We start from the raw sequence: 25,646 nt of genomic DNA on the forward strand, positions 1-25,646 counted from the left end.
CGTCCAGCTTCCGGGTCATGTGGCCAGCATGACTAAGCCACTTCCGGCGAACCAAAGCAGCGCACGGAAACGCCGTTTAACTTCCCGCCGGAGCGGTACCTAATTATCTACTTGCACTTTGACATGCTTTTGAACTGCTAGGTTGGCAGGAGCAGGGACTGAGCAACGGGAGCTCACCCCGCCACGGGGATTTGAACCGCCGACCTTCTGATTGGCAAGTCCTAGGCTCTGTGGTTAATGTAGGACTCTAAAAAGAAGTTAACCATGGTTTGTGTGTAACTGGCCTTTCTCTCCTCTCAAAATATGCTTATGGGCAGCTGCCATTAAACAGATGCACCTGGTCACACTTTTAAGTTTTGCCTTGAGATGATCAGCCAGGAAACCTTATATAACTGGGGAAGTGTTTTATCATTTGTGCCCACTGGTTACGGGTGAAGGCAGCATTTTTCCTGAGAAACGTTTAAAAATATGCAGGCTTTTCTGAGGTGCAAGATATGACCATCCATGGAAGTAGGGAAAAGAAAGGATAGGCTAGTAGTTCCGCCACCTTTATTTTCGGAAAACAAAAAAACCAACACACACAAAACTGGATTCCCAAAAGCAGTCGGTCACCCTGCACACAGCAGCCTCTGTGCTTGCCTGTTGCTGCATGCAAATGAAATCCAAGTCTGTCCAGGAAATAAGGTGCACCCAGCCCAGGAAACTGCATTGCCCTTTGCATTAAGTTAAAGACAACTACAGGAAAACAAGAGTGCTGGTGGTGGCAAGTGAAAACCAAATAGTGGCAAGAACGTCTAATTCAGTCCTAGATGGTATCATTTAAGAGGACAGTTACACCAGTTTGAAGCACCTGGCACCAAGCAGCCTAACATATGGTACCAACATCCACAGGGTGCGACAGCTTTACATTCTGATGTCGTCGTGCATTATCAGTGGATAGTTTGGGGAACAGCAGAAACAAGAAAAACTGATGGCAACCGATCGCATGTTACCTAGGCATCTGTTGGTCTGAAAAATGTTAGCTGCTTTGCAATAGAACCCTCTCCTCTCCAACTTCCCACCACCACCAAAATAACCCCCAAACCCTCCAGAAGCTACAAGAAAATAGTAATTTCCATGATAGATCAGACAAAGCATCAAGCATGCTGTCACTAACAACCAGAAAGATTCTGGCTGAAATAAACTGGAAGAGAAGAACAGTTGATGAACTTTTAGCTATCCTTTCCCGCATAGTTTGCAAAGAGCAAGGTCAGGGGTTATGATCCTTGGACTTGTTTGCAAAGTTTGTCGAGAAGTCACTGCAATCAAAGGGATTAAATACTGTTTGTATTTAAATGGGAATTTGAAGCTGAATGTGAACACATTTTATTCCAGTTGTTTCACACTCATAAGCAAGTCCCTGGCTACATAGAAGCCAAGAGGTTTTAGAATAAGCAAGCATAGGATTGCAGCTGCTGGGTGTAATCCAGAGAAAGGCATGCTGACCCCACTGAAATCCAATGCCAGCAAGATACACAACCCCCATAGGGCCATTTAGCTTCCATTTCAGTCAAAAGTCTCATGTCCATGGTGCTGGACTATATTTTAAAGATTAAAATGCTTTAGATCAAACACTTCCCATCCCTAAACAGTTGTTTTAGAAGCAGCACTTGTAGTACAGGTAAACTTATGAAGACAAACTTTTGGCAAGGGAAAACTTGTTATTTTAAAAGTCACACACAGTGAAAACTGAATTAAACTAATGCCTTTCTGCTGCAAAAAGCAACTAGCCCCTCCCTCTGCCCACAACTAAACACTCACTCCAAACATATAGATGAAGTCTGGAGAGGCCTGTGCTCTGCTCTCCATCAAGGACAAAGGTATTTGTAGATCCAGGCCACCTTTCCCCAACTTGGTGCCCCTCCAGGTGCTTTGAACTCCCATCAGCCACAGCCAGCACTGTTGTGGTGGCTGGAGCTGACTGGAATTGTCATTCAAAACATCTGGAAGGCACCAGGTTGGAGAAGGCTGGTCTAGGCATTAGGCTTCCTGAGATCTCCACTTGCCATGCCCCTGAAATCCCATGACTAGTTCTGAAGGGGAAAGAATGGCTTCTCTAAATTAATAAGAAGCACATTAGCTAATTCAGCATTGCTGCAGTTAGCCATCACTAAAAAAAGCCTTCAGGGTTGTTGCTGCTGCTGCTGTGCATTTGCAGAAGCCCCAACTCTTTGCACTTTGTGCCAAGTGTAATAAGGCCTTGGAGATTTGGCGGCTTCAAAACATCCCCTATTCTGGTTACCAAATAAATAAGGAAAAGGGCCATAATGTGCTTCTGGAGGGCAAAGGTTGCTGAACTCTGCTTAGAAATTGCTCCTTCCCTTTATTAAGGGTGCTGTGCGCCTTAAATAAAAACAAAAACAAAAAAACAACAACACAAAAAACCCAACATAAAAAACCATGCTCCATACCATGTTGCCCCAAAAATGGCGAAAGTACTAGCTGCTTCACAATGAGAATCATTCCATATGTCATCAGTAGTAAGACTCCACAGCAAAACTTGTATGCGTGTTTCTAAAAATGCAAACGCATGCTAAAGTTGTATCCAGGAACCTTCAGGTGCCTGTTTACAGGAACAGATTCCCTTTCTGCATCACAATGCTTGCCAAGGAGAGACAAGGAAGGCATAACAGAAAAATTATCCTTTTTGCAAAAATGCAGCACAGCTCTAACTTTTAGCTCTACCGTACCTGCAAAAGCTGTTGGGGGAAGCAGCACTGTGTCCACATTTACCTCCAGTGAAACATGATGCACTGGCAATGTGATGGCAAGCGATGCAATCAAGGAAAGCAGCAGCCAAAGCGTTCCTTTTCATCTCTGGCAGGAACTGCTGCACTCTCAGCTCTGGGTTATGTTTACCTTGCAGCTGCAATATGCTGAGTGTATCTGCATCAAGGCCAACAGGCAGGGCCAAGAGAAGCCCACCTTCCAGAGGCAGACACACCCACCAGTTTCCCCTGAGATGGTATGGACTGAACTGACAAGAGGTCTTGGTTCCCTGCAGTAAAGCATCACTAACCGATAAATCAACGGCATTCAATCAGTGACTGTACCAAAGTCATCCATCCAAAATTCCCTATGGTCTTCCCTCAGTCACTAGACTCTAACGTGGATAGAAGCCAAAGGGTTTCTTTTTGGAAAATGTACAGACCAAGTGAGGTGAAGCAAGACACTCTTAGGTTCAGGAGTTGGCTGGAGATGGTACCTTATTGATGGAGGCCACAGTTGCCTTATGGACATCTTAAATGATGTAATGCCATCTTTCCCCTTTTCTAGTCCTCTACACCCTAATTCGTTTGTTTTCTTAAAGACTCAGGCAGCATCAACTATGTATGGTTCGCTTGGCGGTGTGGAGAAAGAAGAGGAAACACAAAACAAAAAGACACCTCACCATCAAATGGAAGGGAAAGGATTACATTAAACTAGAACCTGGCCATCTGCTCGTAGGTGGTGCTCCCTTTCCTTTAGCTGTTCACTGAAAGTTACATTCTAGACCCCAAGGACTTCACTCACCTCATAAGGCACCAGATGTGGAAGAGGAAAACCACTATTCCCTCTTTGTCCCTGAATTTCTGCCCTTTCCCTTCCCCGTTACCTCTGCCCAGCCAACACAGACTCCAGAAGAACCTACTTTCCCAAGAAGCCTCTTCAGAACTTCCTTGAGGTCCTATGAGCTCCTTCTTTCCAAGCAACATGCTTCAGCAATCTATGTCTCAAAAAGAGCAAGACTGGCTTGAACTGAGCAGGGCAGGACAGGACACAAAGCCTATCAGCTCCACAGGATGGAGGACAGGAGTCAGCTTGACCTTGCTTAGTGGTACTAACAGTGGCCATTGCCACAGGTCATCCACACTGCAGACTAAAGGCAGGACAAGTGTTCCTGCATTTGGATCTTTGAGCTCACAGAAGCTTTGTTCCAATGGAGCAAACATAATTGAGGTTCGGCTTGATCCATTCACTTCAACTCTCCCTTTCTGAGTAGGCTTTCTAGGCCAGCACATACTCCCCCTCAAGGCACTTTTTGTACACATACACACACCTTCACCACTTCTTGGCTCTTTTCTGTGGGTATTGTACAGAAGAGCAACTCCACCAAGCCTCACAGCCTTGGGCCTCTACCTGTTGTCGCCAGTCTGGCTCTTATTGAGCATTTCAGTCAAGAAGAGGTGCCTCAGTTAGAGCCAGGAGAACTTGCTAGGTAGATAAAATGCCAGAGATTTTGATGTTTCCCTTCTTGCATCACAATCAGAGACAGGAGAGAAAGGAATTCTGGGCCTGAGCATCCAGGTTGGGTTGCCCGCAGTACCGATACATGCAGTTCCATTTGTGGTTTGTGTCCTTAAGTCCCGACGATGAAGGCCATGGCCTATTTCTCCATCCTCTGGCACAAAAGCCATTCTCCAAATTCAGGCGAACTGTCTGCTCTGTAGCCACCAATCCAAGCCATGTGCAGGATGGTTCCTCTGCCTGGAGAATGAATGGCTCCACATGCTTTCCAGGGCTTAAGAGTCCCATCACAATCCCCCCCTAAACTGGAAACCACCAGAAACATAAGCAGGACAGCTGCCTTTTGAAGGATGTCGACCAACACACAGAGTTAATAAATAACAACAACAAATGTATATATCCTGAAGTAGTGGTCTGAGAAGAGCTCCCTAAAAAGGGAACCAATCACCTTTCCAAACAGCTCCCTCTGGCCCAACCCACAATTTGGGGGGAAAGGGTGGCCACCGTTAGTAAAGCGTCAGTGTTAAAAATGGGACCGACCAACCCCCTCCCCACTCCGCAAAATTGTATTGTTGCAGTGGCTTAGAAAAATATTAAAGGCTCCTGCTCCTGCCTTCCCAGTGCAACGTATTCACACTCAGCAGCTGCCTTGGGGCAGCGGGGAGCCCTCCCCCCTTTGTCTTTGCCCCTCTTCTCAAGTCCTTCAGAGAAAGCAGCACACAAATCTCCCACGAAGCTCCATGGCGTCTTGAGCCCCTTTTCCCAGCAGGCTGTGAAGGCAACACGGACAACACTCCCCAGCCCTGCTTCAAGTTTGCTCCGCTCCTGCTCCCACGGCTCCCACCGCTTCATCCTTGGCTTGGGGCTCCATGTAAATGGGGGCCACTGAGGAGGGTTTCTTGGATCTAGGAGGAGGAGAAGAAAAAAGAGCTGGATACAAATAAGGGAAAGGGAGCGGGGAGCTAAAGAAGTGTCTCGGGCCAGAGACGGCAAGATGGAGAGGAAAATAAGAAGCTGCCTTGCACCACATAAGCCCATTTGTCCATCTAGGCCAGTGTTGTCCATCTGGAGGCAGCACTGCTAGGCTTCAGGCATCCTCATTCCACTTAATCCAGGCTTCCTCAACCTCGGCCCTCCAGATGTTTTGAGACTACAATTCCCACCATCCCTGACCACTGGTCCTGCTAGCTAGGGATCCTGGGAGTTGTAGGCCAAAAACAGCTGGAGGGCTGAGGTTGAGAAAGCCTGACTTAATCCTTTCTATAGATGGAGATGCTGGGGATTGTCTGTGAGCAAAGCATGTGCTCTGCCACTGAGTCAAGGCCTCCCCTCTTAATAACTGCCTGGAGAGGAATTCTGGCTTTTCATGTCTGCTTCATGATTATACACAATACCCCCCCCCCCCCAATCTGTCTCCACCCTTGGAAGCTGCCTCCCATCCCTTCTCAGTCACCTTGCTATGGTCTCCCAAGATCAGCGTCAGCTATTCTTGCAGCCCTTCTGGTGCAGCTACCTGGTGCACACAGCCACCAAGCAACCGTGGCCAAGAATGGCGTTGCCTCTGCTTCTTTCCAAGTTCCTTGCAATTTTTGTTCCAAGCACCAGGTGGCAGCAGCAGCGAGTTATGAAGACACAGAATTATAGAATTGGAAGGGACCCTGAGGATCATCTAGTGCAGGAATGCGCAGCTGTCCCATACAGGGATCGAACCTGCAACCTTGGTGTTCCTTAAAACATGTGACTGGACAGGCTCAACTACTGTAGCTTGCTTGGGGAGCAGGATCTGATTTGATTGCTAGCTGGGGAAATGCTGGGAGAAACATGCAGAGACTAAGCAGCCTGACACTAACATGGGGACCACTAACATGTTCCCCTGCCCACGAAAGAAACTTACGAATAAGGAGAGGCAGGCACTCCCACTACCAGGAAGTGGTTCTTCTTCCGGAAGAGGCGCCACAGTCCTTTATGGTTCCCACGGACATCCAGATCCCAGATGTGGAGGCACTAAGGACAGTGGAAAGAGGACACCGTACAAGCAACATGCCATCAAGGTTGAATCAGCCATGTGATGGAAGCTCCAGCATCTAAGTCGACTGGGCTGCCTTCCAATTCCCGTTCTGCACTGGCTTTGGATTTAGAGGCCTACAGAAACCCCACCCCATTCATTTTATGTCACAGGCTGGGCAGGCAAAAAAGTTGGAAGTTACCTTTGCAAGCTGAGTCCAGGTGGTGAAATCTGCCTCCTGCTCCATCTTAATGTACATAACGTAGATCTTCCCTTCGGTGTCGGGGACAAAGGAATCCTCACAGGGGTTCTTGCTGTGATCCAGAACTTCTGCCTCACTAAAGGAGGAATTAAAATAAATCCGGGACCATGAGGACAGACAAAAAAGTGAAGAGATAAAAGCCGTAAGACACACATGTATGAACACACACAGGGGTTTCCAGCAATTTTTTTAAAGTGCCAATTAGTCTGTGGGGAAAAGTAAAAAAGAAAATGCCGAAAGTTACGTTGCCCCTATTGTTGAAACTTTGTAGTCATACGTCGGACAAAACATTTAAAGTGACTACATTGTTCTTTGGGACCCTTCCCCTTCGCATATTAGATGGGACGCTTCCAGCCCTTCATAATTTCAGTTCACAACAACATTTGTTAAAATCCACCCACCCACTCCAGAGATTGACTGATAACATTGTGATCCCATTGTGCAAAATTCCTGGCTACCACTTATTGTTTTTCCTCTTACAGTTGATGCTGCAGCACATACACAAGATGCCACACTTTCCACAAATGGGGACACTAGAATACCTCTCTTGTAGGCATGGCATGCTAGCAAAATCAATCCATGCAATGACAGCAGACACAGCCTGCCCGTGATCAAAACAACTCTAAGAGCTGTATAGATGTATCAGCATAATTTTGATGCTTGCTTCTGTAAAACTGAATAAAAACATAATACCCTCCCCAACTACAGACAAACAAGCATTCTTCTCCAACATGAAACAGTTCCTACACACACACTCTTTAAAACTTTGCAAAATATCATCATTTACCATCAACATGTGTCCGATTTCCTAGCATTCAAGTTACCTGAGCAGCCGGTGGATTTCTATTTCATATGCATCTTTCCTTAAGCTGGGCGATGGAAAGATAAAGACAGACAGTCAGAGGGGGGTGGGGGGGAAGAGAAATATTGATGCTTAACACCTTAGAGGCAGTTTGTTGGGTGTCAGCATCCTGCTTAGTAAATCCACTGCAATAAAACCACTATTTAATTCCACAGTCCACCTTTGCTACTAAGAAAGGCATTCTAGGATAGCCATCAGTTTTTTGATCCTATTGTAGGAACACCCACGTGGGTTGGAGTAAAAACTAGAAAATGGGGAAGAAGATAGTATATCCCAGGAAACACAACTCATCAGCTGGAGAGGAAAATAAATGTATTCCCCCCCCCCCTATTTATGAAGAAACCACCTTCCTGCTAGTATTAATCTCCTAAAAGTAATAGTCAAGTACATTTTACTCAGAGTAGACCTATTGGAACTAATAGGCATACTTTAGCAATCTTCATTGATTTCAATCCATCTACTCTGAGTAAAGCTTAGCTGACTCAATGATTTTTAAAGGCGACCCACAAAAGAGGCAACATGTTATTATCAACTTTTAGGGCATTCTGGTGCAGGTAAAGGAGTGAGTCTCAGCTGGAGAGGTGCATAAGCCAGGAAGCCCTAAGCCTGGCTCAGAAAGTCAGTCCCAGGTGCCCCAGGGTGAATTAGGGCTCATTCCACAGAGGCTGGACATACTGCACTCACCTCTCCACATTTTTTATTTGGACGCTGGGGACAGTGTTGAACTTGTGCTTTTTGAAATAGGCTTCCTAGAAAAACCAAGAGACAAACACATATTTAGGGATCATCAGTCACCTTTCATGTACGTATAACCCCTTATTTCCACATATCCCTGGAGCACACTTGGGAGGGAATCTAGCTTGATGCACACAGGCACAGATACTGAGTCTCCACATCAAAAAACACACTGCCCCATGGCAGACAACTATCCACAAATGATTTGTTGCATGGGAATGGCCACAGGGAGTAGTCAAAGCCTGAAATGCAGCTGTGTTAAGTGAATAAACAGGAGGCATCAGTTCATTTTGGGTCACTGGACCAGCCTGGCAACTTGGGAGCTAGCACACAAATCGACATAAGAACACAGAGTTGTATCCAATGCTAGACCTATTCAGAGCAGAGTCATCACATTGACTAACTGAGGTTCCATTATTTTCCATGAATTGACTTTCAGGAAAAGTTATTTGGATACAAGCCATTTGCCCTATGTGGGCATTCAGGACACACAATTATCACAGAGCAGGGCCAGGCGCAGTCTCCCCTCCCCAGCATTGTCCACAGGCTTGGGAGGATGTCTGCAGCAGGGCAGCCTCCCAAAGCCAAGCAGGTGGTCCCCAGGAGATGAAACCCCGAGCGCTCAGGGTTCCCGCTTGCTGGGATAGCCCCTGTGTACTGGCAGACAGTCCTGCTGCAGACATCCTTCCAAAGATGCAGAGAGTGCTGGGCAGAAGCCAACCTCCTCTCATGCCTCACGTGATGGTAGCTCTGTGCTTTCAATATCAGAACAGGATGGAACTGCTGTACTGGCTCAGAGGAAAAATGATCTAGCCCTACACTCTGTTTCTTGAAAGTGGCAACCCCTGAGTTCTCCTGAGGCTGCCAAGCTAGACATGAAGGCTCAGCCTTCTCCTATTGGTTCCAAGGATGGGAGTCATCGCTCAGTGGTAGAACACATGGTTCAATCCTTGGCATTTCCAAGCAGGACTGGGAACACCCCTTGCTTGAAAGCTGCTGCCAATCAGTGTAGACAACACTGAGCTAGAGAGACCCATGGTCTGAATCAGTCCTATGTTCCTATGACAGACCTCCTCTGCTTTTGCTGAGTTCTCATGGCCTACAAATGCTTGCATAGGTGCATGGGAGGTCAATATGCACAGATGATGAAAAGAAGCAGCTTCTTTCTCCAAGGTCGAACTGCAGCTGGGGAAATGCAGACTGCTCCAACCGTCCTTCTCACTGAGTAACACACATGTCACAACCTCTTTGAGAAGAACAAAGAAGTGGGAAGCTAGCAGAGACCACAACCAGTGGATGTGGAAGCAGAAGGCAGCCAGCAAGGGGGTTCCCTAGGCAGAAGCACACATGGCCTGATGCTTCTCTGCGCAGGCTGATACTCACATGGAAGTAGCCATTCATGTTGAGGCCAACGATGCCAAAATGGTAGGAGCGCGACACGTCCGGAATGAGGCATTCGCGGCCTTTCCGCTGCTCTGGCATCCGCATCCACATGTCCCAGTCCCAGAGCTGGAGGGAAGAGAGCACAAAGGAGTCGAGCCCATTGTGAGAAAGGGCTTCTCGGACAGTCCCTGGTCACATGATCAGGGGATTTGAAGGTTGTCTAGGTTCCAAAAATTCCAAACATCTCGGGACCGAAGTTTCTGGGGCCTTTGGACTCGGAAGAAGTGTGAAACAAGATCGGGAATACTTTATGGGCCCTATCTTTAATTATGGAAATCTGGCAGACTTGATAAGAAGGAATATGACCATCGTTGGGTTGGAGCTCCCCCGAGAACTGTTTCTTAATATTAAAGATTATCAAGAAGATCGGCAGATGGGACATGAAAAAGACTTAAGAGCCTCAGATTTGAGATCTCCAGGTTGATGGACTGTTGTAAGCCGATGGAACTGTTGGCAGGGGCCAAGACCGGGGAGGGGAGACGGTGAAAGAAAATTGGGAATTTAAAGTGTATATATTCAGAATTTTTTTTAAAAAAATTGCTTTTAATGAGAGATGGAGAAATCGTGGAATGGAATTTTTATGACCCTAGGGGAAATGTCTTAAGAGAATAGGTTTAAATATATCAGTTTTAATGAGAAATAAGATTAAATAAAGTAAAAGTGGATGGCTAATTGGTGAAAGAGAGAATGGAAAATTACAGTATATTAAGATAAATTATTAGGATAAAAATATAGATGAAGGATTTGCTGAAATATCTATTTGAACTAGAAAACAAAGAGGGGAGGTGTGAGGAGGTCAAGGAAATAAGTCATAGGGAAAAAAAATTATGTAAAGGTTTAACTTGTTTTTTTTTCTGTTTTGATTGTATGTATTTTCTAATTGTTTTTTTTCCTTTTTATCTGTTTTTGTTTTGCTTTTTTATTTTTTGCATTTTTTCTTGGAAATGTTCTTTTTTTTGTGTTGTGTTTTCTGTTTTTTATGTTGTAATGTTTTAAAACCTGAATAAATATTATTAAAAAAAAATAAAAAATCCAAACATCTCAGTACTGACCATTTCCTTACCTGCTCCATTTGTTCAACTTTACAAAATCTAACAGCTTTCGGGGGACATTCTACTTTATTTCCATACTAAAAGTTAGAAAGTGTGAAGAATTATATCTTGCCCTTTAAAAATGCTGGTAAAAACTGAAGGCCTGCAAAGGGTAGCCATTTGACAATAGAAAGAGCAGGCCTTGTTCTACAAGGGAAACCGAGAGGACACTGACCTTCTCTGGTGTTGGCCATTTGGGCTCCAACTCATCCTTGTAGAGAGTCTTCCTCAACACCCAGCCCAGCCCAGGCATGGTCTCCACACGGTACAAGAGTGAGGGGTCCTCCGCTGTGTGCTCATATCCCTATTTTCCAAAAAGAGAAGCACCTAAGCAAACTTCCGTAACAAGAGCATATCATGAAGTCCTTCACCCTGATTTGAGGTGGTGGGAGGGAAGGAAGAAGTATGTTGATCACAGGAGGGTGATGCAGAAAAAATGGAAGAGGCAGGAAAGTGCAATGAAGAACCAAAAGCAAGACCCACCTGGTCATTCCAGGCAGAGATGCAGTACAAGCTGTCGTCTTCCTCCAGCAGATAGATGGACTGGCTTAGGAAGCTATACATCAAAAGACAACAATTAAAAAACAGTTAGAATAAACATTGTTTAAGCCAACCTTAATCAGGTTGATGAAAGAGGTTTTTTGATCATTGATCAACCTAAGGTCAGTGGCATTCTTTTACAAAAGTATCACACATGGAGCAAAGTCATGATTTGCAAGTCAGGCAAGGGGGTCAAATCCAGTGGTGCGAATGGATCGATCTGAGTAAATACTACGTATGACCACAAGAGTTTTATTTATTTTATACCTTACCCTTTAATCTAAAGCACACATTTCTGCAGAGGTTGACATAAAGGGTTGGTCTGAATTACGGCTAGTTTCCAGCCCTTCAGAATCCTTCCTGATGGGCTGGCTTGTGAAACCAGTCTCATATTCTCTTTACAATGGTGTTGCATTCTCTAAGTCATGCAGCAAGTTGACCCAAAGTGACTTTGGTCAGAATGAACAAAGACATCAGGACCCAGCTAGGGCTCATTGATGGGTTCAGATAATACCTGAAGAAGTCAATGGAGATGTCCAAGTCCTCTTCTAGAACCACGGCAAATTTGGCATCCTACAGAAAAGGTGGAGCACAAAGAGAGAAAAGTGAAGGTGGTGAGCAAGGCCAAGTTCAGAAGCAACGTTCTTACCCAAGGGATGCAGGAATTTTGGGGGACCCAGTGCTCCTAGCAACAATTCAGTTTCAGAACTATGCCAACTTGATCAGTGCATGAAGGTACCACCCCCTCCACAAGCACTATATAAGAGACAGTTATGTCACTGTGCATGTTTGTTAACGGCATGCTGAACTAAAAAAGCCTCTGCTACATCATGTTCTATGACAGGTGATCATTAGAATCATTTATTCAGGACAGAATATCCTCCCCAGTGATTGCATACAAGGATATAATCAAAGGTAGAATTTTCTAAGTCACTCTTAGAAGGGGAAACTGGGGAAATGTGGTGGAGATCACATACCGGGTGCAAGTTGAATGTTGCTGTCAAGCTGGCCTTGTAGTGCTGTGGGAGGAAAATGATGCCATCTGTTACAACACAGAACTCGACTGATTCAGATCAGTGACTCGGACTTGCTACTGAAATACTACTTTACAGAAGTCATATATCTCTATCCCCGCCTGACAAGTGTGGTCCATCTAGGGCGGTAACCTCAGCCAGAGAGCAGGTCACCTCTATTACACTTAGGCATAGCAGCAGGAGTTTCATGCAACTTTCATCTGGAGTCACACCAGGTTGGTTTTTTAAGCTCAGTCCCAGACACAGGCACACTGCTGGAGAACAAAGACTGGTACGCTTGAGCTAAAGGTTCTGTGTGGTCCAGTTGCTTCACAGCTGCCAAGCATGGTTACTCAGGGCAATCATTTGTAGTGGGGCTCGTAGGCAAGCAAGATGGCTGCCTCAATGCATGGGTACGGTTTCCAAGGGGAGAAGAGAAAAACAGGTCCCTCACCTGGGAGACTCGGGCATTTTTAATGCTGATGGGTGTGTGCTGGATTCCCTTCAGGCCAAATAGTTCCACCACATCCATTGGCTCCTGGAAAGAAAAAGAAACATATGAGATTCACACTCCCACAACCCTGGTTCCTTTTTATCAAGGCAAGGAAAGCATGGCTAGACATATTTTTGACTCTGTAACAAGGAGCACAACATACTTCAAAGATCGATCGATAAGGTATTGCTACCACAAAGGTACAGGAAGACAACTGGTGTTTATTGCCCTTGAAATGAAAGAAAGGTTCTCAAGTGCTTTTAGTAAGCCAGAGTCTATGGTCAGCATTTACGAGAAGCAGCAGGAAGAAGTTAAGGTGAAAGTTTACCTCAAGCTGTCTGATGTAAGTGCAGTAAAAGCTGCACTCTTCTGTCATTTACTCCCTAGTAAGTTCCAGTGAACTCCTAGCGCAGCTTACTCCCCAGGTAAAGTTGGCACCTCAGGTTATTTTCATTAGTTTTCTTACTCGTCTTTCACCATAAGGTCCGAGGATGGGTTACAGCAAGAGGGTGGCAGAACGACAAAAAGGGGCCCCCTCTGCTTATCTCAACATCCAAGAGGGTCTATGGGGAGGGGGCGGTCTTTCAGATATTTGGGGCCTATGTCATTTAGGGCTTTAAAAACTAATGTGAGCACTGTGAATTGTGCCCAGAAATGAACCAGACGCTTCATATTTTAATTTGGCTGCTGCATTCCAGAGCAGCTGGGGTTTCAGAAGAAGCTTTAAAAGGCAGCCCAAACAACAACTTGATGCTCCACAGCTGCATTTTGCCTTTCTCACTGGGTGTGTGTATATGGGGGGTGGGGTGAGGATAGAAGAGATGCTTGCTTGCTTCTCTCAAGTGGTAGGGCCTGAAGAGGAAAGGAAGATCTCAGCAAATCAGCAGTAGCACCTCAACAGAATGAGACGGGATATTTTGTCAATAGGTGGATGTAGAAGGTGCAAGCTCAATTCCTGGGTCAGCCCTGGGGGATTTTTTTAAAGCACATTATTCTGTGATCAGAAAGGATGCAAAGTTCTTGATGAAATGGAAGAAGGGACTCGCCTCATAATATCCATCAATGAAGACTGTTATCATCTGAGGATTGACTCCTTGTGCCGACAGCAGCGATCGCAGCATCCTATGGGAAAGAGGGACCATTTTTGGTTGTTTAATGATCTTTCCTGCTATATAATTTAGAGAAACAAATGATTTAATAAAAACAACAGTAAATGTTGCACAACAGGAGGGCACGTCTCCCCCTCTCCAAAGTCTTGCACATAGAAAGCTAGCTGGAATATTTCTCCCCATCTGCTAGTTTTCTGCCTGCAGGGAGACACTGAGGCAGAACCACTATTCTGAAGCAGTATAGCTGGTGAACATCAGGGTTCTGAACAGGAAAATGGAGGAATATGAACAGGGATCCTCCATGAGTACAGAAGTTTCCCTGTATCAGATAATCACCTTACACAGTGGCAGAGAGGGGATGGAGCTAGTTTGCTTGTCCCTGTTATCCTGCCTGCGCATTTACTCAACCCTAATTGCAACACTTGAAGAGGGCTAGAAGCCAAGGCTCCCACATTCCAAGCCCAACAAAGCTGTCCTAGGTGATATTCTGCAGTCAGCTCTGTGACTCATTGTTTTGTGATTGCTCTCTCCTTTCCACCACCCAGCTAAAGGGTACATGGAGATGCATGCCAGGAATATGGGCCTTTATAAAGGAACTTGAAAACCTGAGGTTCATACACTTAGAAATAAATATGGAAAGGCTGACGCTGAATTTTCAATTTCCGACTCCTGTGCTTAGAAACCCCAGCCAAGTGCCCTGTCAATGGGCCCAAGGCAAACTCAACTCACCTGTACAGGTAGTTAGGTCTGTTTCCTGCAATGACAGCAACAGGCACATCAAAAACTTTGTTGTCTTTGAGCTAAAAGTGGAAGAAAGATCCTTAAAGCAGATGTTTCAGAGGAAAAGCACAAATTGTCCCCCAAACCCATTCCCTCTTCCTATTCACACCCATATAATTTCTTGCTCTGGAACATTTATAAGGGTAAACTAAGTTAGCATAGCACAGATTTTCTTATGACATGCCAAATAAAGCACTTCCATCAGCCAGGTACCCTTCAACTGTTTCCAAAAAAACAAGCTTCCCATTTGCTCTTGAAATCCACCTTACAAATTAAGCAGCCTAGAACTGGGAAGGGACCCTCACAACTTGGATTAATTTTTGGCTCTCAAAATAATAATAATAATTTTATTATTTATACCCCATCTTGCTGGGTTTCCCCAGCAACTCTGGGCAGCATAGAGCACATAAAAAATTGTAAAACATTAGGCATTAAAAATTTCCCAATTCAACCTCAGTTTGTTAGCTCCATCCTCCAACCACCTCCAGACACTCACACAGGAACTTCACTGCCTTCACTGGTTCTGATTTAAAAGAGGTAGAGCTGGGTATCATCCACATACTGATGAACACCCAGCCCCACCCCCCCCCCATGATCTCTCCCAGCGGCTTCATATAGATATTAAAAGCATGGGGGAGAGGACAGAACCCTGAGGTACCCCACAAGTGAGAGCCCACGGGTCTGAACATTCACCCCCCCAACTTTCTGAACATGGCCCAGAAGGAAGGAGTGGAACCACTGTATAACAGTGTCCCCAGCTCCTCCAGAAGGATGTCATGGTCGACGGTATCAAAGGCAGAGATCCAGCAGAACTGGATTTAAGGTGTAAACATGCAAGCAAAAGGAACTGAGAGATATCGCTTTGAGAATTAGAAATAATGCGGAAGAAGTGGCTGAGAACTGGGCAGAGCATGAAGGGCAGTAGGCCTTTACATATTTGAGAGTCTTCACAGGTCACTTGGTGACTTCCATCCATAGTCTTGAAGAGCTCTCAGCTGGCTGCTTAGTTAAGGAGATCCCAGGAAGACCTTTGTGCTTCCTCATCAACTTCCATTCCTGGAAGAGGTTGAAGAAGAAGGGGGCTCTCGCTCAGGCCTACTCACTGGGTCCGGATTGAACTCTATAGGTGTGGGGTCCTTGCAGCTGCAGACACTGCCATACCCTTCCACCTTACTGCAGAACCGCTTCCTCCGCCGGTTGAGCTCTGTGTCAGGCCAGTGGCATTCGGCATCTGAGAGTACAACGAAGGAGGTTATTTTGAGACATGAAGACAATTCTGAGCTAGACAAGCCTCTATCAGGTTCTCACTACAGATGCTTTAGAGGAGGAGCAAAGAACCCTTTAAATGGATGGTGTCACTGGGTCATCACAACCCTTGCCTCTGCAACTCCCCCCTTAAGAAGATGCTCAGGGAACGGCGATGAAGAACCAGCAGGCCATACCTTCCACAGAAGTTAGCTGGACTTCAGTCTTCAGCAAGACAGGCTCTCCCCAAGAGGAAAGCACTGGGGACTTGGCGTACTTTTCACCATAAACCTCACCTAGAGAGAAGAATGCATGTCAGGGTCTGCAGGATATATGATAATTACCTACCAGGATATACGATAATTACCACAGCCTGGCACTAGGCTGCCGCTGCTGCAACAACATGCATCTTGTAGAACAGGTAGGGAACCTTTGGGCCTCCACATGCTGTTCAACTCCTTTTCCAAGTGAATTTTTATTGTTTTCCTTACATATTCTTTTCCAACAAATTGTAATAGCACCATACATTCCCTTTGACTCTGCCGAGTCGCGACCCCCCTCCCTCCCCACAACTGGTATATTTATCCTCTTTCCATCACTCACATTATTCTCATATTAGTACTATTATACATTGGAGGTATTATGTCAATCCTGCTAGTGTCTTGACCTCTTTACAATTCTTCTTTAAATATTCAATAAATTTACTCCAGTTATTTTGGTATCTTTGATCTCCCTGGTCCCGGATCCTCCCTGACAGTTTGGCAAATTCTGCATATTCTGTCAACTTCGCCTGCCACTCCTGAATAGTTGGTATATCTTGTACTTTCCATCTTTGGGCCAGAAGGGTCCTCGCGGCAGCTGTAGCATACATAAACAAATTTTGATCTTCTATTTTAATTTCGCTTCCGGTCTTTTGGGGAAAGTATATCTAAATATTTTTTTGAGTTCATTATAAATTGATTCCCAATTTTTTTTTACCTTATCGCAGGTCCACCACATATGGAAATAGTCCCCATCTGCCTTTTTACATTTCCAACATTTCCTTTCTTTTTTCCTATACATTTTAGCTAATTTTTCTGGCGTCAAATGCCATCTATACATCATTTTTAGCAAGTTTTCCTTTAAAGCCATGCATCCTGTAAATCTCAAACCCTCCTTCCATAATCTTTTCCACGCATCCAATTCAATGTTATGCCCAATATCAGTTGCCCATTTTATCATTGATTCCTTTACTTCTTCGTCTTTTGTATATCATTCTAGCAATAAACTATACATTCTTGATAAAATTTTATCTTTACAGTCTATTAACTCGATTTGGAATTTCAATTTTTTATCTTCAAACCCATTTCTCTTTTTATCTTCCTTTAATAAGTCACTGATCTGGTGGTATTGCAGCCACCCTGTTAACATCTTTTCAATTTGGTCATAAGGTTTGAGCTTTATCCCTTGGTCTGTTTTCCTAGTAATATCCTCATATGTTACTCTTTCCCCTTCCATGTTTACTTTTTTTGCTGTCAACACCTCAATTGGTGATATCCACCACGGTGTCTTTCTTTCCAGGAGGTTTTTATTCCGATACCATACTTCATATAAAGATTTCCTAATCACATGGTTTAGAAAACCTTTATGTACCTTTACTTTGTTGTACCATAGGTACGAATGCCAATCGTATCTATTGTCGTGGCCCTCTAGATCTCATAGGTCAGTGTTTTCTAAAGTCAACTCCCAGCTCCCCAAAGCCGTAGCTAGCATGCCCAATGGTCAGAGATGGTGGGACGGAGCCCAGCAAGGTCTGGAAGGACACACGTCCCCCATTTCTATGCAAGATCCATGACCCTCAGCAAGGAAATCAAGCCAAGCCTGCCCTCTTTCTGTGCCCCATTGGGACCGCTGCTCAAGGCAGGATTAGCTAAACACCCATCTAAGGTGACCAAGTGGCACTGGAGGAATGGAGACACCTCTGCTTTTATTGTGATATAGAAGAAGGAACTCCTTTCCCACATTCTCCCATGCAGATTTGGGTCAGGAAAAAAAACAGATTCTGACCTCCTTTCTTTCCCACAAACGTCCACATGTCCCTCCAGTTGAGGGAAGCCGCAATCTGACTCCCTAAACTCTTCAGGAGATTCTTTGCTGTGTCTTTAAGGTGGAAGGAGCCCTCATCCTGAAAAATGGAAGAAAAGCTAAGCTGTAATTACATAGGATTTCCCCTCTATTTTTTGTAATAACAATCAATTTTTAGCCTGACACAACTCTTTTCCTTCTGAGTTGGTCACAGAGGCACAACTAATGTCACTTAAAAAAAAAGTTAAGGTCAAAAATATGTGCTTGATAAATTTCCAGAGTTTTAGAGCCTTTTCTCAGCACCACTTTATCATTTTAGTTAAAAACAGTGCATTATTTATACAGAAAGATAAAAGCATAAAGAGCATCCATAAATGGGTGCTGCAAGAATAACAGCAGTACTTAGCTTTCTCCAGACAAGAATGTCAATAAGGATGGGATCTACAATTGGAACTAATTAGTTCAGCCACCCAAGACAGATGTTGGCAGCTAGGCCAACCCTTCAGTTTTATCTCCTTTTCCCCTTTGTTGCCTCCTGATTTCTAAGGAGCAACAGGGATGGAACCATAAGGTGGAGTCAACTCCAGCAGCCCATTGCTCATGACAGTATTTGTTTTCTCGGCTGAGAACAAGTTAGTAGGTACCACTACAGTCACTTAATCGTTTGGCTCAATAACATCTGCACAGCACTATCTTGTGAATAAGGGGTTGCATCGAACACTAGTCCTGCTCAGAGAAGGCCCACTGAAATTAATGGGCACAACTATCTTAGGTCTATTATTTTCAGTGGGTGTATTCTGATTAGGATACAATCCTAATTATTTCATCAAGAAATATATTTAAGCCTTAGACTTTCTTTAGTTTTTTGGCGCTCTGGGTGAATCACCCAGCATATCATTCATTAAGTAAACAGAATGCAAAACAATACCATTCACAAAAGTAAATATATAGCAACTGCATAAAATAGAACTCCATATTATGTTATAGCCACAGGAAAGTAAATAAATCAGTAGCTGCAAAGCTAAAGTTAGTCCAAGTCTGCCTACTCCAAATATTTTGAAGCGTTTCATTTTACATGACTTTGAAAGAAAATAAAAAGCTACTGAGCACATCTGCACTTTTTATCTCTATGGAGCAGAGAGAAAAAAGAAAGAACCAAAACTCCAGCCTCCCCACCTACCTTAATTGTGAAGATAAGAATGCGGCCTCTAGCTACCATGTTGAGGAAGAGGACCATGGCTTCGTCCTCATGTGGAGAATAGGTGTCGAAGACTCTCTTCGCCATCACATGACCCTATTAAGCATTCATACACAGAAGCAGATTAGATGGTGGCCTCAGTGGATGGATGAGTCCTGCTCAACTGCTGAGATCCACTAATGACAACAAGAGTTTTAAACACAACCAGCTGCTTCTTTGGAAACAGAGTCAGCCAAAAACTGAAGCCAATGTGCATCTCCCTCATGTTCTATATAAACACATGGTGAGACTTCTACGCACATTTTAAAGTATATTTTTTCACACACATTTCATCATAGGATTCCAGGGTGGGTTGCTATTCTGTTAAAATTATGTTGGTTAGAAAGAAAGAGAAAGTAGAACAAGCCCTCCACAGAGCCACTTGCAGCTTCCCATTGCAGCAGCAGACTAATGTTGGCATCCTCTAGTGTCTCAGCAAACAGGCTGGTCTTTATCTTACGCCAACATGAGTGCTGTATCTTCATGCACCATTTTATTTGTTTTAAAGCAAGCCACAAGAAGCAGCACCTGGCACAGTCAAGGGGCTAACAAGGGTTGGGCATCTGGGAAGGCTCCTTGGCAACTGAGCCTGGCTTTCCCAGCAACCCCTGCTTCTTGGCTTAAAGTATGCCAGGCAGCGGCAGAGGGTGGAGAAGAAGCTGCCATTTTGGATATCCCCATGGTGCCCAAATGTAGCGCCACGCAGGGCATTGTGGGGTTGTTAAAGAGACAGGTGGCTTGCAGGCCTCTATTGCAGACTGCTGTCCAGCTGTAGCCTGCTAGGATGCCACCAGTGATAAGCAGAATGGGTGGGATTTGGGTCTCAACTCTAGAAGAGCAGGCTTCAGAATCAATGATGCAATCAGAACTATTTCTAGTTTCAGCGACTTCCCTACAGTTAACCAGTCACTTCCGCACAATTGTAAATACATCTGGCTTCTGAGATGCAAAGTAGCTTCTTTCAGCAAGTCAATCTATGGCTTAATCACTTACTGTAGCCTGATTCAGCACAATCACGTGGATGCCTCTGCCTTGCTCCCGGGCTTCATCTTCCAAAACCTGTACTATGATAAAAGAAACTATAATAATACTCCATCCCTCTAGCTGCCACCACACCCCTTTGATACAAATAAGCTTTCTTGCAGGAACGTCCCCCACTAGTTGCCGAAGTCCTGTGGCCCAAAAGAGTTGACTGCTTACCACCACATTTCTTGCTTAAGGAAAACCACCCAAAGTGTAAACAAGAGATACAGCAAGCTTTACACCAGGCTTCCTCAAACTCAGCCCTCCAGATGTTTTTGGCCTACAACTCCCATGATCCCTAGCTAGCAGGACCAGTGGTCAGGGATGATGGGAACTGTAGTGTCAAAACATCTGGAGGGCTGAGTTTGAGGAAGCCTGCTTTACACTGAAGAACTTGAAAGCTGAGGTGCAAATGCCCCATCAGATGACAGTGGTTGGTGAAATACAGTTATAAAAACAGAGATGGTTAGCTTAATGCTGGACTGCACCTCCCATAATCCAGATGTTGGACTACGACTTCCACCATGCTTCACTATTGACCATGCTGGCTGGGGCTGAAGGACGTCTGAGTCCAACATCAGCCATTAGTTCCCTGCCCCTGGTAGAAAGAAATACTAAGTAAGCACCATAATCTTAAATCCATCTACCAAGGAGTAAGCCCTCCTAAACACAGTGGCATTTACTTCCAAGTAAACACATACAGCAGGGATGGGGGAACATTCAGCTCTCCAGATGCTGTTGGATTCCGGCTCCCATCAGCTGCATCCACCATGGCCAATGGTTAAAGTAAAGGTAAAGGTACCCCTGCCCGTACGGGCCAGTCTTGACAGACTCTGGGGTTGTGCGCCCATCTCACTTAAGAGGCCAGGGGCCAGCGCTGTCCGGAGACACTTCCGGGTCATGTGGCCAGCGTGACAAAGCTGCATCTGGCGAGCCAGAGCTGCACACGGAAACGCCGTTTACCTTCCCGCTGGTAAGCGGTCCCTATTTATCTACTTGCACCCGGAGGTGCTTTCGAACTACTAGGTTGGCAGGCGCTGGGACGGAGCAGCGGGAGCGCACCCCGCCGCAGGGATTCGAACCGCCGACCTTTCAATCGGCAAGTCCTAGGCGCTGAGGCTTTAACCCACAGCGCCACCTGCGTCCCAGGCCAATGGTTAGGGGTGATGGAATTTACAGTCCACCAACATCTGGAGGAGCACAGGTTCCCCGTCTTCATCATGTGGGATTTTGCTGCAAAGCGTATCAAGCCTCTCTGTTTCAAAAGGTGCTGTGCTTTGCTCTGAAGCCATGCATATGAGAACTTCCAGTTTCCCATTTATTGCATCTCCCCTTATAGCTGCAGCGGAGTCCCTCACCGTCGTCCCATCCACTGCCACGTAGACTTTGGAGCGGCTGGAGTACACCTCAATATCCAGAACCTTCCTGCTGTTGACAGGTCGTCGAGGGATCTCTGGGTTCTGCAAGCCTTCATCTAGGGAGGGGGAACAAACCATTTACTTCAAGCGACTGATAAACTCTGGTTTAAAAACCCCCACAATCAACTCACTCCCAGAAAATTTAATCCAAAGATCTAGATTCCAAGAGGAGCATAATACAACATATGTTTTCACCCCCAAGTTCAGGGAAACTAGATATTTAGTGGCAGCCTCCCACTTGATGTCCCTTGAATATTTCTCTCCTTCCGTTTAAAGGTTTCATTATCTAACAGAAATGCTCCAAGTGTCTGCTTTGAGCATGCGTTTGAGGTTCTTAGAGGTCTCCTTGGATGGATCTGAATAACTGGAAGGTGTCATTAAGCAGTTACATCCATACACCTTTCTCTACAGAATTTCTTCTCTCTCCAAACCAGCTGACTTTTTATGCAAAGCCGCAGCAGACCGTGAGCAACACTATTGTAGCTAGGAATGTTGCATGCTACCCATTAGACAGGAGATTTAACATGCTAGGGCATGCTGAGCAGGGGAGATACCAGCGTGACCTCTGCTATAAAGGACATTCTACTGCTATCACCTAGACACAACACTCCATACACACCATAATCCTGAGAAGATTCCTCCTCTTCATTGGCTGCTCTTCTAGTGTCCAGTATCAGCTTTATATTCACAATCACAGTCACTAGCAAAAAGAGAACAGCCCCCATCTGCAAAGCAATTAACATTAGACCATAAGTATTACTAATCTGATGCCTTAGAAGTCCTTCTGTATCGAAAAGTATCTCCTGCATAGCAGGACATGAAGGCAAAGATGTAGTGTTGGCTAAAGAGCAGAACCATAGCTTTTGAATTATTTTGACGTACCTTTTACCTATATCTCTACTTGCTACTTCCATTCACATCTAAAAGGAGTTGTTTTCCCCAGCAAAATTTTACAGCGTCTTATATGGCAATGGGGACCTCCTACCTTCTTAAAGCTTGTCACCCATAACCACACATTCCCTTTCCCATGCATAAAGGTGCAAATATATTCGGTTTTATTTAAATTCCTTAGAACTGAGTTGTTGGCATTTGGAGATGGAAATCAGTTTGGGGTCATGTGACAGATACTGCATGCCTTCCAACATTTGATAATGGCAATATCGTCAAGTGGCACACAATTCTTTAAATAAACTGCACTCGGCAGAGTCCAAGGCCAAGTGGCATGCCGCAAGGAGGATTTCAAATGTTACCTACAAAATACGCAGCAGAAAAACAAAACCCTGTTCTGACATTTTGATTGTTGCAGAAACATTTGTCTGCTAGCCTTATATTCCAAACAGAAGCTTCCTTAGCAATTGCCGGTCTCTTCACTCTGATCCAAGAAAAATAACTATTGTTACTACAATTCTTGATCCCGGTTTAGCCCATAGAACTAGGAAGATAAGCCAGAGGGCACCAAGTAACAATGAATTGCTAGATGATTATGAATGAACATTCTCTTTGCAAGGCATTCAACTAGAATTAAAAAACAAACACTCCCAACCCCCAACATCTTAAATGGATGTTGTTGAAAACTATCCATTGTCATTACAGGCAGTTTTTAGCTTTCTAGCACAGGGTGTAGCAGCACTGTAGTACAACAATCTGTAGTTAATATCAGATGGCCATTCTCCAATATCAAGTTGACTTGCTGTTGACATTAGATTGACATAAGTGACATCAGATTTCAGGTCAGTGAAAACCAGCTGCTTGGAAGGAATCTGGACCCATTGTTTCTCCACAAATTGTTGCAAAGCGGTTGCAATGCCAATGAATATGAATAAATGTGTAAAATAAAGGACCCACCCCTGTGATGATGACACAAATGCCTACACTACACTATGCAACAGAATGAAAAAATAATGCCCAAATCTTCCCCCCTTCCTCTTTCTCTCCCCTTTCTTTTCCCCCAACTGCAAGATGTCTATGACATTAGTGTCTCATACTGAATGTAAATGAACTGTAAAAAATACTATGAACTGAAAGTGGAGATGCTATATGTACTTTTCCTTTTTATTTGTCTTGTAACTCAAGAAAATATTCAAGAAATACTAATTATTTTTTTAAAATAAAACGTATAGCCCCTGCCCACCTATTGCCCCTGAACCAAAAGGCTGCACATCTTGGAAAGCTGATTTGTGGTTCGAGGACCCGACCCCCGCAATGTGAAATGAATACACAAGGACACATGATATAAGGTTAATGGGCAAGGAAAGGCCACAACTTTATTGATTACAGCAGTGAAAAGGTATTGGCTTACGCATTGGATCTCTAAAACAAGTGGGTTTATTCATCAGTAGGTGGAGCCTGTTGATGCTAATCCAACTATAGGCTCACCCCTGATGTCACCGAGGGTCGTGCCATGGCCTCCCACCAAGCAGGCATCGGACAGAATACACGACCGCCAGATTCCTTTTAACGGAATACCCAAAAATTGAAGGCATAGGCGATGGCCACACCTAGCACTTCGACACACCACAACACATTATTCCAATGCCTAACCTACCCACCAATACCACAAAAGTTGTGACGATTGCTACGAGGTAGGCGAAAAAACCAAAAAGCCTAATGCCAAATGGAAAAAACTCCTACCAGGCCCCCTGGGCAACCAGGGCGACCAACCTAAGGTCCATAGCAAGGCCAATGACCTAAGCCCTAACTCAAAGGGAGTGGAGGGTGGGTGACTCGCGACGAGACGACGGCAAAGAATGAGGCCGGGGAGAGGCTGGCACTGCAGCAAAAGGCTGCCGAACACGCCCCCTCTGTGGCACCTGGTTGGATGCCTACTGGGGGGCGTGGGCGCCAGCCAGGTGAGGTGGAGGCAGGGGGCTAACGCCCCCTGCTAGGGGCGGTGCTCAGGCTCCCACCCACAACCACTCCCCTCTCTTCCAGGGAGGAGAGTCTTTATGCAATAATATGGGATATATCCGTAAGAAATGGTTAATAATTATGCCACCCTATATTCACAAAGATAAAGCCCCAAATCAAGAATGGGGAACCTCCAGATGCTGTAGGACTCCAACTCTCCAAAGGGAGAGGACAGAAAAGAGAACCCCTTGGCCTGGAAAAGGTTCTTAGAGCTATGCAGAATTTGCCACACAAGTTTTTGCAAATAAACTTTGCTTCAATTTGCTGGGCCATATCCAGCTGAAGCAGCCTTCCTGTGCAACGGATGTTAGCTTGAATGAATGGGACTTCCCATTCCTCTCCCCTCTTCTGCAGTCTCTGCACCACCACACCATTCTGCTCCGGGGATCCTCTGGAGCACATGGCAGGCAGGAATATTTAAGTGCATTCAGTACAGCCTCATTTGCAAATACTATTTAACTTATGGAAACTGAGGTTGTCATAGCTGCAAGTTTTAGTGTCTCTTAGCAGAGCAGAATTTCAGCTGTCTTTTTCCTTACAAGTGAAAACATCCCAGAAGACACACTATCCACAAGACCCATAATTCAGATGCTTACATAGCCTCTAACTCTGCTAATCTCCTGTAGGACACAGCAAAAGGTTTTCAGAACACATCAACTTTTCCATACCAAGACTCAGATTGTTCAACAGTCAGTGACAGGTCCTTCAATTTTTAGATATCCCTTTGAGGAGGCCCAACGCCACTGCCTCCATTACGTGGTTACGGAACTGTGGTTGACAGAGTATTGCCTATTGCCACAGCGGGTGTCATGATGAACAATCCCCCAATGATGCAGGAATACAGGGCAACATGGGTTTCTATGGGAACCCGAACTTGAAGAGCCCTGTCTGTGTGCAATTAAGGTGTCAGCTTTCCCCTCAACACTGACAGCTTTGTATTAAGCTTGCTGTTTGGAGACATGGGATCCAGACAAGATATTGGAACACATTTGCTAGGCCTCTCTGCCTATTGCAATGTCACATTTCTTGAAGGCTGCTGGAAGGTTGCGCAATTCTTGAAACAAGAACACTTGAAAATTTCGGTAAGTGTTTTTGAGGTCATTGCTCTCCATTGCTGAACTTGCATGCAGTGCTAAGCCACTCTCTCCCTTCA

At 45.0% G+C, this 25,646-nt stretch overlaps 1 protein-coding gene across 1 annotated transcript in view; it reads right to left on the minus strand.

The window, feature by feature from the left end:
• Nucleotides 1-532: 532 nt before the first annotated feature.
• Nucleotides 533-25,646, minus strand: part of POMGNT1 (protein O-linked mannose N-acetylglucosaminyltransferase 1 (beta 1,2-)) — a 29,644-nt gene continuing 4,530 nt past the window's right edge. Inside the window, exons 3-22 of the mRNA XM_079980350.1 lie at nt 22,206-22,311; nt 21,527-21,642; nt 20,139-20,204; nt 19,089-19,202; nt 17,891-18,008; nt 16,042-16,140; nt 15,703-15,830; nt 14,549-14,619; nt 13,757-13,832; nt 12,672-12,755; nt 12,182-12,223; nt 11,719-11,777; nt 11,148-11,220; nt 10,840-10,968; nt 9,514-9,639; nt 8,080-8,144; nt 7,358-7,402; nt 6,474-6,609; nt 6,161-6,270; nt 533-5,171 (exon numbers count right to left, since the gene is read on the minus strand). Coding sequence (XP_079836476.1) covers nt 5,075-5,171; nt 6,161-6,270; nt 6,474-6,609; nt 7,358-7,402; nt 8,080-8,144; nt 9,514-9,639; nt 10,840-10,968; nt 11,148-11,220; nt 11,719-11,777; nt 12,182-12,223; nt 12,672-12,755; nt 13,757-13,832; nt 14,549-14,619; nt 15,703-15,830; nt 16,042-16,140; nt 17,891-18,008; nt 19,089-19,202; nt 20,139-20,204; nt 21,527-21,642; nt 22,206-22,311 — 1,860 coding nt within the window. The 3' untranslated portion in view covers nt 533-5,074. The remainder of the gene's footprint in view (nt 5,172-6,160; nt 6,271-6,473; nt 6,610-7,357; nt 7,403-8,079; nt 8,145-9,513; nt 9,640-10,839; nt 10,969-11,147; nt 11,221-11,718; nt 11,778-12,181; nt 12,224-12,671; nt 12,756-13,756; nt 13,833-14,548; nt 14,620-15,702; nt 15,831-16,041; nt 16,141-17,890; nt 18,009-19,088; nt 19,203-20,138; nt 20,205-21,526; nt 21,643-22,205; nt 22,312-25,646) is intronic.

Source organism: Podarcis cretensis (assembly GCF_951804945.1).
Source record: "Podarcis cretensis genome assembly, chromosome: 6".
In the NCBI taxonomy this organism is placed as follows: Eukaryota; Metazoa; Chordata; class Lepidosauria; order Squamata; family Lacertidae; genus Podarcis; species Podarcis cretensis.